The 14,491-nt window shown below is 53.3% G+C and overlaps 4 protein-coding genes across 4 annotated transcripts; 2 read left to right on the top strand and 2 right to left on the bottom strand.

Moving 5' to 3' along the window:
• Positions 1-1,089: 1,089 nt before the first annotated feature.
• MT2 (Sphingolipid C9-methyltransferase 2) lies at positions 1,090-2,803 on the bottom strand (the record flags this gene model as incomplete). Its single annotated transcript, XM_051469715.1, has 4 exons — positions 1,090-1,269; positions 1,319-2,070; positions 2,121-2,607; positions 2,702-2,803. 4 exons carry the CDS (start codon positions 2,801-2,803, stop codon positions 1,090-1,092), a joined length of 1,521 nt encoding a protein of 506 aa, XP_051326546.1.
• Positions 2,804-3,276: 473 nt separating this feature from the next.
• On the bottom strand, positions 3,277-4,310 carry J4E85_005469 (uncharacterized protein; the record flags this gene model as incomplete). The annotated part of the gene is made up of 4 exons (XM_051469714.1): positions 3,277-3,967; positions 4,015-4,090; positions 4,137-4,177; positions 4,228-4,310. The coding sequence occupies 4 exons, from the start codon at positions 4,308-4,310 to the stop codon at positions 3,277-3,279; spliced, it is 891 nt and encodes a 296-aa protein (XP_051326545.1).
• A 906-nt stretch (positions 4,311-5,216) lies between these two features.
• J4E85_005468 (uncharacterized protein) lies at positions 5,217-7,937 on the top strand (the record flags this gene model as incomplete). Its single annotated transcript, XM_051469713.1, has 3 exons — positions 5,217-5,487; positions 5,543-7,102; positions 7,150-7,937. The coding sequence occupies 3 exons, from the start codon at positions 5,217-5,219 to the stop codon at positions 7,935-7,937; spliced, it is 2,619 nt and encodes an 872-aa protein (XP_051326544.1).
• A 727-nt stretch (positions 7,938-8,664) lies between these two features.
• Positions 8,665-14,266, top strand: J4E85_005467 (uncharacterized protein; the record flags this gene model as incomplete). Its single annotated transcript, XM_051469712.1, has 10 exons — positions 8,665-8,709; positions 8,766-8,786; positions 8,856-8,882; positions 8,940-9,317; positions 9,368-12,863; positions 12,973-13,063; positions 13,115-13,162; positions 13,214-13,808; positions 13,858-13,977; positions 14,030-14,266. The coding sequence occupies 10 exons, from the start codon at positions 8,665-8,667 to the stop codon at positions 14,264-14,266; spliced, it is 5,058 nt and encodes a 1,685-aa protein (XP_051326543.1).
• Between the last annotated feature and the right edge of the window lie 225 nt (positions 14,267-14,491).

Raw genomic sequence — 14,491 nt, 5'->3', positions numbered from 1 at the left:
AATACGACAGGTATTCATAGACCTCAGCCTCGAACCTCTCAATTAGAATAGGAGTGTTTGGAACATGCACAGAATAAAGATCAAATCCTAGAATGCTGCCAGAAGCGCTAAGTCCCAATCCATACTTCCACACGAGTAGCAAACACTACAACTGCATAACTCGAAAGCAAAAAGAGAGCAAAGGTTGTCATTTCTCCCGTGTACCAACGCTCACCCAAGCACTCAAGCAAGGAAAAGGGAGGAGCAAAAAATCGGCAAAAAAGAAGTGTCGCAAATTGGCGGTACTGGGAACTACAGACATGTTAGTGAACAATGTCTCAGTAAACCGACTCAATTTAGGAGGTTCAAACGTACTCGAACCCAGGCTGGCGCGGATCTGGATCGGGACAAGCTAAGTTGTCCGCCAGCCACAACGCGACGTCATACCACTAGACCATACCACGGTAGGGCTGTTAGTTTGACTGTAGAACAGGGGTAGTTGTGCGGTGATGCTTACCCTTGGTGATCTGTTTTGATGGGAAATTTTCAAATTAGTAAGTAATTGTAGTTGGCAAAAACCAAGGGTATCTGGGAATATTGGGAGTTGGTCAGACATGAGGGTAACATAGTGGGGAATATGAGTCAAAGTAAAGGTATCGTGGGGACAACCCGCGGTGCCGAGTGGAGAAGGAACACAATTGGGGATAGTTTGCGTCCAAAGAATAACAGCTAGAATCAAACGCATCAGGCAGAATCGGTCGCTTGAGTGGAGACCCCAGTGTGGCTTGTGTTTTCAAACTCATTTCGAAACGTCAGCATGGGACAGACTGTGAGATGCGTAACGTTCGTTTATGCTTTCTCAAGATACATAATCCTTCCATGAGTTTGCATATCCTCATGTTCATGAACGCTTCAAACCCTGTGGGCTGTATCAAACCAACGGCTTCGGCCACTGACTACCACCTTACTTCAGCTCCTATTTCAACCACCCCCACGTCTCTTTCTCGTAGATCCTGAAAGCCGTCTTATATGTTTCCTCTGTTTTCGTACTCGTCTTGTATTATGCATACGATACTAGGCGAAATTCGGATACATCGTTACACGTGAAGCTTACTGCGCCTTGGACAGCTTCGCCCTGCTAGCAGCGAGCGCAGCAGACAGACTGAACTGGGTGTTGATACCGTCGATGCGGTGGACAGCGTTGAGGTTCTTGACGCAAGTGATCTGGAAGCAGGTAGCAGTTCCCTGGCGGGAGGCGATCGTAGAGTAGGCGAGGAAGTATTCCCAGATCTGGACATGATTAGCATCTAGCAATATAAGTACGCGACCCGTTGCTTACCTTGAACCATCGAATACCGTACTTGGCAACAACCTTCTCCTTGTTGGCGAGCCAGTTGCGGTACCACCTCCAGAGAGTAGCAGAGTAGTGTACACCGATGGTGTCGACCATCTTGACCTCAAAACCAGCACCCTCGAGCGTGTCGATGACGAAACCAAGGGGAGTAGAAGCGTCGGCACCGGGGAAGACGTATTTGTTCATGAAGAGACCCCAGGTAAAGTCCTCGAATTGCCAAGCCTTACGGAGACCAGCGATCTGGAGGAAGAAGACACCATCGTCGTCGAGCATGTCGTAAACCTGGCGGAAGAAGGAGCTCAAGTGGCGGACACCGACGTGCTCGGCCATCTCGAGACAGGTAATCTTCTGGTAGCCACCAGGAGGAAGGGGAATATCACGGTAGTCCATGCAGAGAACGTTGGACTGGCTCTCTTCGATGCCAGACTTCCTAAGGCCGTTGTTGCCCCAAGCAGTCTGGTTGCGACCGAGAGTGACACCAGTGACGTGAGCGCCGTAGTTCACCGAGGCGAACCTGGTGAGGGTTCCCCAACCGCAGCCAATGTCGAGCATCTTCTCGCCCTTCTTCAGGCCGATCTTTTCACAGACGACTGACATCTTGTTGTCCTGGAGCTGTTCGAGGCTCTCTTCGGTGTTGATGTCGGAGATGATACCGGAGGTGTAAATCATGCGTGGGCCGAGGAACCAGCCGTAGAAGTCGTCACCGCGGTCGTAGTGGTCGCGTACCTGTTCTTCGTCTGAAGCGGGGTCAGCATATCATCAGTCGATAAATCGTCTAGACACGTACCCTGGGACCTGGAGTGGACGATCATCTCGGGAATCATGCCAAAGAGGAAGTGCTTGATCAATCCGAGGGTGAAGCGGGGCTTGGACCAGTCGTGGCGCCATTCGAGGATCTCGAGCATGTCGCCATTGAGCTCTACCTCGCCGTCGAAGTACTTCTCCTGGAACGTCTCGATAGGGATCTGCTTCTTGCCGTAGTATGCGTCGCGGTCCTCGGGCTTGTTGAACTTGAGGTAGTGCTCGATGGGCTTGCCGGGCAGTTTGGCCTTTTCGTTCTTGCGGGGCGCGAACTCAGAGGTGAGCCACCAGAAGGGACCCAGAATGGGGAGGAAGAGGACAAGGGCGAGGAAAACCCATGTCTTGAAGCCCATGCCCCAGCTCCAGGTAATGTAGGCGGGGACGCCCACCAACAGCGAGATGAGGGCATAGTTGTTGAACGAATCGCGACCGGAACCTTCAGCGGGCAGAGGAGCATTCGCAATGGTCGGGTACTGTTGATCGCCAAATGTCAGCTTACGGGCCCGCGGTGTTGACGCTCAATGGCTGGTGGGGTGCTCGTTAAATTGACCACATGCAACCACATACCGATGTCGTCTTGACGCCGCAGTCGAACTCGGGCGTCGTGGGCGAGGGCGCCGGCGGCGTCTCAACCCACTCGAAGTTCTCCTCAGAGGTATTGCTGCTCATCTTGCGTACCGCGGAGCAATTTTGCAAGATGGGAGGTAAACGTGTTGGGATCCCGAGCCTTTAACGGCGGTGAATCTACTAAGCGAACGCACTGGGGTTGCGCCTGCCCCCCTGCACTGGCCCTGCAGGAGGTCGACTCGTAGCCTAGCTTCAGACCATTCCCAGCACACCGACGGCGACTCCCATGGATTGGCGCGACATACGTTGCAACATTGCCAGCATAACTCTGCCTTGTTGATAAGGCGTGTGGGGCGGAAAGTCACAATCACCCACAACTCAACGTCCAGTATCTTGCCATGAATTCTAGTCTACGCGATAGGCTTTCTTACCAACGTGTAGTCTCGTTCCTTCTTCGGCAATACACGTGTATGATCTGAGGACCCTTTGTTTTCACCAGAATTAACGACAACTTTGTCCAGATGGGACCAATTTTCAGATTTGCCAAGCCTGGTTCTAGCATAGGCGGGGCACGCTCAGGACCTCGACGCGTCCGCTAGTAGCTTCCCCCTAACAAAGTCCACCTTCTCCTTGGCCACACCGGCTTTCTCCAGGTACTTCTCCACGCTGCCGTACTTCTCGACCATATAGGAGTTTACATGGCTTACCAAGTCCGGGGGACATATCGCAAACTGCTCGGTCAGACCAATTGATGCCATCTCTTTTAGCCTTCCCTCCCTCTCTGGCTCGAGTTCTGGCTCGGATAGGCGATAATCTTCGTCGATAGTGGTTTGATCCACACCGAGGAGCAACAGGACCAGCATGACTATGAGCCCGGTTCGGTCCTTGCCCTGCGTGCAGTGGACCAAAACTGGCCAGTTCTTCTCTTCTCCTAATACATCAAAGACCTGTGTGACTTCGCGGGTGCACACGTCCAGCGACTGCTCGGCCAGTCCGACAAGGCCCATGTCTTCCATGTGAGGAGCTAAGATTTTGATCGCATCCTTGCGGTAGCCGACAATCATGAGGCCTGCGAGCCTGAAGAACTCAAGCCATGTGAGTTTCGAAAGCAACATGCGCGAGAAGGCCGAGCCATTGAAATTGATTTCGTGGTAGATTATGCCGGGTATCTTGAGGGGCTCCGCTGCGTCGTCGTTGGTTTGAGGGACTGCTGCTGACGCTTTGATTCTTGCATCGTGCTTTTGCGCCTGTTCGATATGCTCTGTTCTAACCGGTCAACACGATGTCAGCTCCTGAGCGTCGCGTCTACCTACTTCGTTCGTAGATCGATGATGCTCTTCACGCCATATTCCTTCAGCAATCTCTGTCTGTCTTGGAAAGAGGCCTCATCTTCAAAAGTCAACCTCGCGCCAAGGCATGTGTGGGAGGTACGCACCAGGTCGTGCACTTCGGAACAATAAGCCGTTCCTTAGACGGCTGCAGCACGGTCAGCGCAAGACTAATCTCAAGGCGCTTCGGTGGATTACCTAGTTCCTGTTGTTTCATTGACAAACTGGCTGACATCGCGAAAGTTCAAGATACTCTTGAGTGGCGTTTGCAGTTCAGCCATGTTTACTACAGCCGACAGACTAAAATTGGTGGTATACCTAGGTAGCTGTGTGCTGAATCAAGATGGAAAGTTAAAGCTCGGTGACGTAGTCAGCTCACACTAACCGCATCTAACCCGGCTTTGTCTCCCGAGCTTGTCGCTGAAACCAACACGCACCAGTAGACGGAAGGACATCACTACAACAATCAGGATGGAAGCGCGCCATCTTCGTAGCTCACTTGATATCCAGATTGCGCTGTCGCGATCAGCAAACCTAATCACGACACCGTCTGGAAATATCCGTCGCCTATGCATACATTTGAAGAAAGGAACCTGGCCACCACGGTGTGCAAGGGCAATTTCAACACCTACCTCTCAGAACTCTACATCACCTTGGGATACTTGCGAACTTCAGATTTTGTGGCCGTTTAGACGGTGGAGCACATGTTCAGTTTGTTCCTTGCATGTCGTGCCGCTATGTTCCACTATGCCAAGTGTAACGTTCTGTACGCTGATGTTCTTCGTTCGCTCGACGCAGGGCTGCGATCTTCAGATGTGCAACAGGGTGCTGACAGACAGGATGAACACTCGACGCACTTGGTACATGATTTGACTGCTTCGGTGAGTCCGTCGCTGGCTTCAATCAGGACAGGCAAGGCTATGTCGGGCTCAGGCTAGAACCAGGCCTGGAGTGGTAAGGCTAGTGTGAGATTTCGACGCGGAACGCACCCTTACGGCGATCCTCCACAGGCCTAGGTAGAGCTCGAGGTTGATATGACATCATCGCCGTCCTCTCGTCATTTTAGCCATGAAGGGTGCCGCTGTGTGTGACCCTAGCTGGCGTCTGTCTTTCCCTCTTATTTCTCGTGATCGCCCTCGAAGCAGCGCCTGACACATTCACGTCTTGCTTTGACCCGCTCTTTCGCAATGGCGACGACAGCCCTTACCACGGACGCGCCCCCCGCGTCTGACAGCAGACCCTTGAAGCAATCGGAACAGGCGGCTCCACCGCGATCCTCCGCCGAGACGAACATGCGTTGCCCTGACCCATCCGCGCATCAGCATCCAAAGACCAGCGCATTGCAAAACCAGGCGTCGGCAGCGGCGCTTTACTCGCACAACCACGGTAGCCCTGCCAAAGCAAACGTGTCGAAACCCATCAATCCGCTCGGAGCAGACGGAAAGCTCTCGTCGGCCAGTGAGTGCAATGTTATGATTACCGCATTACATCATACCCTAACAGAGATCCACAGGCGCTGCAACGAGCCTCAAATACGCAAAAGCCCAAGATCTCCCCAGCTACCCCGTGGTGGGAATTGATACACAGTCCTCTGCCGGAGCCGCCGCATTACTCGCCAACCAGAACAAGAAGAGCCCGGAGTGGTGGAAACCCGAACAATCTTCCGCGGCAGGCAAGGCTGCGTTGCTCGCAAACGGTTACAAGATGGCGCCCATGTGGCAACCAGAAGCAAGCGCAGCGGGCTCAAAGGCCGCGCTTCTCGCCCATAGAGATGGCGGAAAGCTGAACTTATGGCAGCCTGAGGCTAGTGCTGATGGCCATTCTGCTGCTACCCTCGCTATGCGCAAGGCAGCACCCAGCGCAGACGTGGATTACGGATATACAGACCAGGGCAGGAAGAATGCCTTTACTGCAGCCACCGACGCCCACTCGGCATCAAGACGCAAGCGCGCTCAATCAAACCCACCCACTGCGCCGCTGTATCCAGACTCAAAGAACTCTGCTAGGAATGCATTGGGCGCAGCAACGCTTGCCCACAGTGCATCGACCCGGGCCAAATCTCAAGCAACTCCTGTTAACTCCAGTCGCGGCGGCTCTGGCGCTATGGAAGCCGCACGTATCCAGCATGCAAAGAGCATCTCGCGCGACATGTACACGAGCGCTCCACCAGTTGCATTAGAGACGGAAGAGAAGAAGCATAACGATGCCCTTCGAGCTTCCGCCATATCCATGGCCAAGAAGATTTACGATGTGCAGCAGCAACACATTGATGGCGCATCAGGCCAGTCCATTGCCCGTACAGGAGCGACGGCAGCCCATAGTCAACAGCCCGCGACCGGCGAGGCCGACATCAAGCAGCAAGCTATGCGCTACATCGGGATCCAGGAGGCTGCGCAGAAGCTCGCACAAGAAAGACTATCCAAGATAGGATATGACGAGAACGCTGCTTACCGAAGCTACTACGGCTACGACCAGCCGACACGCTCGAAGCTCTCAATGCGGCGTGGGCGCAACCGCGCGCACAGTGCTTCTGAGACAGCTCCTGCACAAGATTCGGATTCTGACGAAGACGACTTCCGCTCAAGACGAATTCGCTCGCAGATGGACCAATTCAACAAACAGCTGGCTGATGTAGATGCAAAGAAACGCGAGAACGACCGCAAGTCCCTGCTTGCTGCAGCACAGCGCAAGGTACAAGCTCAAATGCAGGGCATGGATAAGCAGATCTATGATAAGACTGGCAAGATGTCATCCGCAATGGTAGATGATTGGGATGAGAAGGCGCGGCAGCGGGCCCTAGCCAACTCCGAAACCCGTATGGAAAATCACGGAAGAGTACATATCGGTAACGGTAAATGGATGGACCAAGGAGACATTGATGCTATTGCCCAAGCGAGGATTCAGCCTACATTGGACGAGATCACCGAGAAGACGGATAAGCGCCGTGCCGAGGACGAGAAACGACGTGCTGAGGAGGAAGAGCGCCGACTTGACCAGGAGCAAGAGAAGCGCCGCATCCGAACGGAGAAAGAGCGTGCCGCCGAGATCAAGGCAGAGGAGAAGCAGGGCAGGGGTACGTGTTCATCATCGCAAAGTTCTCATAATACTAACTCTTGACAGACGAAGAGAAGAGGGCTGCAAAAGCGCGGGCTGCCGAAGAGAAACTCGCAGCGAAACAGGCAAAGGAAGCTGAGAAGACCAAGACTTCAAGAGAACAACGCAAATCAAAAGAGATCACCACGGCTGAACTTGCAGTGGTGGCCAATGAAACTTCACGCGATAACGAGGATCTGTACGAAGAGGCAGAGCTCACAGAAGCTCACCCCATACCGGAGCACGATTCGGCCGATCCAACCTCGCCGACGTCCCAAGGATCCTCCAAGGGTTTCAAGTCACTCTTGAGCAAACTGAAGAGGCGTTCCAAGCATTCTCCTGCGACAGAGACGACCGAAGGTACTACCAAAGAACAAGAGCCTGGCTTCATCGGTGGCGCGACTCTCCGAAACTCCGTCTCACAACCCCAGTCTCAATCTCACTCTTCAAAGAGCGCTAGCGAACCGGCTCGTGAATCGATAGACAGCCGCATATCTGGTGAGGCCGATCGACCAAAGGACTTGAGTCATGTTGAGCCTTCGTATGTTCCTCACGTGGGTGTCGTCAAAGAAGAACGCTATTCAGACGTCTCATCTCTGTCTGGCGATGAAGATGAATTCAGTTTGGCACGTGGGAGGTCTGCGGAACGTGTTGTAAGCGGGGCCACAGCGACATCTGCTGGCGAGAGCTTCGAGGAAGCGCGTGACCATTTCGATGAAGCCCTGGCACCGCCCCCAGCATTTGGCTCTGATGCAGAGAAGGCCAGGAAGGGAAGTCCAAATCGGGAGTCAAAGTTCCAAGAAGTGGGATTGTAGGCCTTGTGATGATCAGACAAGGAAATGAGTTTCGTATCTGCCATGCTTGATTTGAAGGTTGTAATGGTTGCTATGTTTGGGATTACGTTCAGTACGAGTAGTCTGCGATGGTATAGGAAGCACAGGCATGGCCTTGATGTATAATGTAATGTCTTACTTTGTATGAGATCGTTCTGAAGTTCTTGGGTTCATCTTGAAGGTTGTCCAGAAATATCAATGTGGAATTCGTGTTCTGCTCTCATGCTTGTTGCGCGGAGACGCGCCGGGGAACTACGGGTTCCCGCGTCACCTAGTCTTACGACCTGCTGTTGTATACGTGCGAACCAATGAAGCGATTGCTACTCCCAAGGCCCATAGACAAAGTAGACTTTTATGTTTCTCGTCAACGTGGTAAAGGCATCAAAAACGTCGGTGTGGAAAGTGAGCGTAGTCGGGATTGGTCGCTGCAGCAAACGTCATTGGGTAAAGCTGCCACAATTGGGTTTTACCTAATCGGGAGCTTTGCCAAGCATAGGGCGAACCAGCGTATGTGGAAACAACACCAGGAGCTCCTTTCTCGAACAGCATCACCCTCCACGACCCCGACCCCGCCTTATACGACCGTCTCTCATTTCCTATCACGCGCTTCTGGAGTTGTGCACCTGGGTCTACTTCTTCCTTTTCTTCCGATACCCGATTCTTGCGCGCTTTCTCACCCCGGTGAGCTTGGAGCTGGACTGTCGCAAACATGGCCCAGCGACAGGTGCCATTGCACGTCACTCAGCCGACGCTGGTATGTGCCGCATCAGACCCTTGCATGCCATAGTGCTTGAAGCTAACAATTGACAGCTCACGAACCTCAACATCCTCGTACGTTGGTCCCAGGCCTCGCTTTCCGCGAACAAGGCAACCAAGGACCCTAGCTAACACAGAGTCCAGCCGGCATCGATATCATGGCAAAACTGCGTACGTAACCCCACAAGGTGTATGCACACGACCAAGTTATGCTGACAGCCACCGTAGACACTCGAGTCCGACAAGTACGTTTGCGTGCGCCAGGTCAACAACGAAGCCAACGCGCCCGCCGAGACCGTCATCATCGACCTCAAGAACACCAACAATGTCATCCGGAGACCGATTCGCGCCGACAGCGCCATCATGCACTTGACTGAGCCCATCATCGCTCTCAAGGCACAAGGCCGGACACTGCAGCTGTTCAACCTCGAGACCAAAGAGCGTCTGCAGACCTACAGCCATCAGGAGGACATCCAATTCTGGAGGTGGATCAGCCAGACGACACTTGCGCTCGTCAGCACAAAGGCCGTATACCACTGGGATGTGCTTGATTCGAAGAACGCTGTTGCGCCGCGTAAGATCTTCGATCGCCAAGAACAACTCGAGGTATGTGAACTGGGCCATTCAGCGCCAATCGCATCTAACCCGCTATGTAGAACAACCAGATCATCAACTACGTTACCAACGATGACGAGAGCTGGTCTTGCTTGGTCGGTATCACATCGAACCCCGCCGGTGGCATTCGTGGAAACATGCAGCTCTTCTCCAAGGCGAGGAACGTTAGCCAGCCCCTCGAGGGTCACGCTGCTACCTTTGGCACACTCCGTCTCGATGGAGCCTCAACCGACACAAAGATCTTCGCCTTCGCTGTGAAATCTTCATCTGGAGAAGCCAAGATCAACATCGTCGAGGTCGACCACAACGCCGCAAACCCAGCCTTCCCGAAGCGCCTCATTCCGATCCACTGGCCCGCCGAGGGTACTGGTGACTTCCCGCTCGGCATCCATATCGCGCAAAAGTACGGCATTTTAATCGTAATTACGAAGTTCGGTTTCATTCACCTCCACGACCTCGAGACCGGTACCGCTCTGTTCCTGAACCGGATATCTGAGGAGACAGTCTTCACAACGGCGCGAGATGACGAAGGCACTGGTGTAGTCGTCATCAACAAGCGCGGACAGGTTCTGCATACAACCATTCGGGAAGACACCCTGATTCCATACATCATGGAGAACCCGGCGTGTGCTGAAATTGCGTACAAGCTTGCCTCAAAGGGCGGGCTTCCAGGCGCAGATCAGCTCTACTCCCAACGATTCGAGACGCTCATGTCCCAGGGAAACTTCGCGGAAGCCGCAAAGGTCGCTGCCAACTCGCCCCGGGGCTTCCTCCGCACAATGAACACGATCAACAGGCTCCGCCAGGTTCCCAACCAACCTGGTCAGATCACTACTCTGCTACAATACTTTGGTCAATTACTGGACAAGGGTGGTTTGAACAAGGAGGAAACTCTGGAGTTGGCCCGACCTGTTTTCGCCCAGGGCCGCAAGCACCTCATCGAGAAGTGGCAGAAGGAAGGCAAGCTTCACTGCTCAGAGGAGCTCGGTGATCTCGCCAAACCCCACGATCTGAACCTCGCTCTGGCCATCTACAAGGAGGCAAACGTATCCCAGAAGGTTGTCGCAGCGCTCGCGGAGCTTGGTCACTACGATCTCATCCTGCAGTACTGCAACGGCGTTGGCTACACACCCGATTACAACGTCTTGCTTCAGCACGTTGTTCGTATCAATGCCGAGAAGGGAGCCGAGTTTGCTTCTCAGCTAGCGAAGAACGAAGGTGGCCCACTGATCAGCATCGACCGCGTTGTCGACATCTTCCAGTCACAGGGCATGATCCAACAGGCAACCGCTTTCCTCCTGGATGTTCTCTCCAACGATCTACCCGAAGAGGGCCACATGCAGACCAAGCTCCTCGAGATGAACTTGCTCAATGCCCCTCAGGTCGCAGATGCTATCCTGGGCAATGAAATGTTCCACCACTACGACAAGATGCGCATCGCTCAGCTCTGCGAGAACGCTGGTCTGCTTACTCGTGCTCTGGAACACAATGATGACCCAGCCGCGATCAAGCGTATCATTGTTCAGACCGACAAGCTTCCAGAAGAGTGGCTCATCAACTACTTCGGTCAGCTCACAGTCGAGCTGTCGCTTGAGTGCTTGGACGCCATGCTCACTACCAACATCCGCCAAAACCTTCAAGCTGTCATCCGCATCGCCCAGAAGTACTCTGATCTGCTTGGCGCCACCAAGATCATCGATCTGCTAGAGAAGCACCGTACCGCGGAGGGTCTGTACTTCTTCCTGGGTTCCATTGTCAACGTCAGCGAAGATCCCGACGTTCACTTCAAGTACATCGAGGCTGCGACCACTATGGGCCAACTCAACGAAGTTGAGCGTATCTGCCGAGAGAGTCAATTTTTGAATGGAGAAAAGGTCAAGAACTTCTTGAAGGAGGCCAACCTCACGGAACAGCTTCCTCTGATTATTGTCTGCGACCGCTTCAACTTCATCCACGATCTTGTACTGTACCTCTACAAGAAGCAGCAGTTCAAGTCTATCGAAGTCTACGTTCAGAGGGTCAATCCTGCCAGGACACCGGCTGTCGTTGGTGGCCTGCTCGATGTGGACTGCGATGAAAGCATCATCAAGGGCCTTCTGGCTTCAGTAACGCCATCGTCGATTCCAATCGATGAGTTGGTTGCTGAGGTTGAGTCGCGAAACCGATTGAAGCTGCTTCTCCCGTTCTTGGAGCAGACACTTGCAAGTGGCAACCAGCAGCAAGCCGTCTACAATGCCTTGGCCAAGATTTACATCGATTCTAACAACAACCCGGAGAAGTTCCTAAAGGAGAACGACCAATACGACACTCTCACCGTTGGTAAATACTGCGAGAAGCGTGACCCCAACTTGGCATTCATCGCCTACAGCAAGGGACAGAATGACCTTGAGCTGATTCACATCACCAACGAGAATGCCATGTTCAAGGCCCAAGCACGCTACCTTCTAGAGCGAGCCGACTCCGAGGTCTGGGATTATGTCCTGAGTCCCAACAACATCCATCGCCGATCGCTCGTAGACCAAGTCACTTCCTCGGCTGTTCCTTCGTCTACCGATCCAGACAAGGTCTCTGTTGCTGTGAAGGCTTTCATCACTGGTGACATGCCTGCTGAGCTGATCGACCTGCTGGAGAAGATCATCTTGGAGCCAACTACATTCAGCGATAACCCGTCCCTTCAGAACTTGCTGATGCTCACTGCCTGCAAGTCCGATCGCGGTAGAGTTATGAACTACATCCAGCAGCTTGATCAATACAGCCCTGAGGACATTGCACAACAATGTATCGAAGTCGGCATGTACGACGAAGCCTTCGAGATCTTCAAGAAGCACGAGAACCACGTCGAGGCTGCCAACGTCCTCATTGAGCACATTGTTTCAATCGATCGAGCATATGAATATGCTGACAGGGTTGACACGCCTGAGGTGTGGAGCAGGGTCGCCAAGGCACAGCTGGACGGTCTTCGTGTCACGGACTCAATTGAGTCTTACATCCGTGCCGGAGATGCATCCAACTACCTGGAAGTCATTGAGATTGCTACCCACGCTGGCAAGGACGAAGACTTGATCAAGTTCCTGAGAATGGCTCGCAAGACTCTTCGTGAGGTACCCGTCGACACCGCCTTGGCTTTCTGCTTCGCTCGCACCAACCAACTACCCGAGCTCGAGGACTTCCTCCGCGCCACCAACGTTGCAGATGTTGAAGCGTCAGGTGACAAGGCTTACGAGGAGGGTTACCATGAGGCGGCCAAGATCTTCTTCACTAGCATTTCGAACTGGGCGAAGCTTGCAACCACTCTTGTGCACCTGGAGGACTACCAAGCTGCTGTCGAGTGTGCCAGGAAGGCAAACTCCGTCAAGGTCTGGAAGCAAGTCAATGAAGCCTGTGTCGCGAAGAAGGAATTCCGCCTCGCCCAGATTTGCGGTCTCAACCTGATCGTCCACGCCGAAGAGCTCACCGATCTCGTTAAGCAGTACGAGCGCAATGGCTACTTCGACGAGCTGATTAGCCTGCTTGAGGCTGGTCTTGGTTTGGAACGCGGTAAGGACACCCCTCTGACAACTACCGTCCCGTTAAAAAGTTCAACCCTTCAGCAATCATAACCCATGACAACTACACTATGTACAAGATGCTAACTCAGTCAAACTAGCCCACATGGGGATGTTCAGCGCGCTTGGAGAGGCTCTAGCCAAGTACCACCCTGAGCGTGTCATGGAGCACCTCCGTCTCTTCTGGTCAAGGTCGGTCTCTGAGTAAACTTCGCTTATGTGCTTCCAACTGACATCCCATAGGATCAACATTCCAAAGATGATCCGCGCAACAGAGGAGGCCCATCTATGGTGAGTGCAATCGCAAACAACATTCGTGCCACTCGGTTCTAATCTTTCTAGGCCCGAACTCATCTTCCTCTACGTCCACTACGATGAGTGGGACAACGCCGCCCTTGCCATGATGGAGCGTGCCGCAGATGCCTGGGAGCACCAAGCATTCAAGGACACCATCACCAAGGCTACTAACGTTGAGATCTACTACCGGGCTTTGGGCTTCTACCTTGAGGAGCAGCCAACTCTCCTGACGGACCTCCTGCAGGCGCTTACTCCCCGAATTGACGTCAACCGTGTTGTTCGCATGTTCGTCAAGTCTGACAACATTCCTCTGATCAAGCCTTTCCTTCTCAACGTCCAGTCGCAGAACAAGCGCGAGGTCAACAACGCCCTCAACGATCTCTTGATCGAAGAGGAGGACTACAAGACACTCCGCGACTCGGTCAACAACTACGACAACTACGACCCTGTTGACCTTGCCCAGCGCCTTGAGAAGCACGACCTGGTGTTCTTCCGTCAAATCGCTGCCGACATCTACCGCAAGAACAAGCGATGGGAGAAGTCCATCACTCTCAGCAAGCAGGACAAGCTGTTCAAGGATGCCATTGAGACCTCTGCCATGTCAGGCAAGGCTGATGTCGTTGAGGATCTGCTCCGCTACGTAAGTTGGCCTCTGTATTCACCAAGTACCACACTAATCCGCAATACAGTTCGTCGATATTGGCAGCCGCGAGTGCTACGTTGGTATGCTCTATGCCTGCTACGACCTCCTCCGCCCTGACATCATTCTCGAGATGTCATGGCGTAACGGTCTGCACGACTTCACGATGGTATGTAAACACTCTTCCGTGTGTGCTTTGTAAACCACTAACATTTCCCCAGCCATACATGATCAACCTCATCTCCCAACAGACGGCCGCTCTCGAGATGCTCAAGAAGGACAACGAGGAGCGCAAGACCCGCGAGGTGTCGCAACAGAAGAAGGAGGACGACACTCCGATCCTGGGCTCGCGTCTCATGCTTACCCAGGGTCCGATGACTTCGGCCCCGTCTCCAGGTCCTTATGGACAGGCCAACGGCATCGCCCCGCAGCCAACTGGAGGCTTCCGCCCCTTTTAGACGCTGTCCAAATGGAGACGAGTTTGCTACCCCGCACATGAGGGTAGTCAAGGGTTCTCTTCACACTACATATTGATGATTGGTGGAGCATGCAAAAGCGAACGGAGGGTTCATAGGTTTTGGGCAGTTTGCGGCAATGTACTCTACAGGCGTTCAAGGTGGCCTCTTAGTCTGGATGCTTCACATATAGAACATCTTCAGGCTTCTGTACTCTAGTTAATCACT

Source organism: Alternaria conjuncta, assembly GCF_024043145.1.
Source record: "Alternaria conjuncta strain BMP 0040 chromosome Unknown scaffold_7, whole genome shotgun sequence".
Classification (NCBI taxonomy): domain Eukaryota; kingdom Fungi; phylum Ascomycota; class Dothideomycetes; order Pleosporales; family Pleosporaceae; genus Alternaria; species Alternaria conjuncta.
Note: the sequence above shows the minus strand (reverse complement) of the source record. Positions and strands in the feature narration are given on the sequence as shown.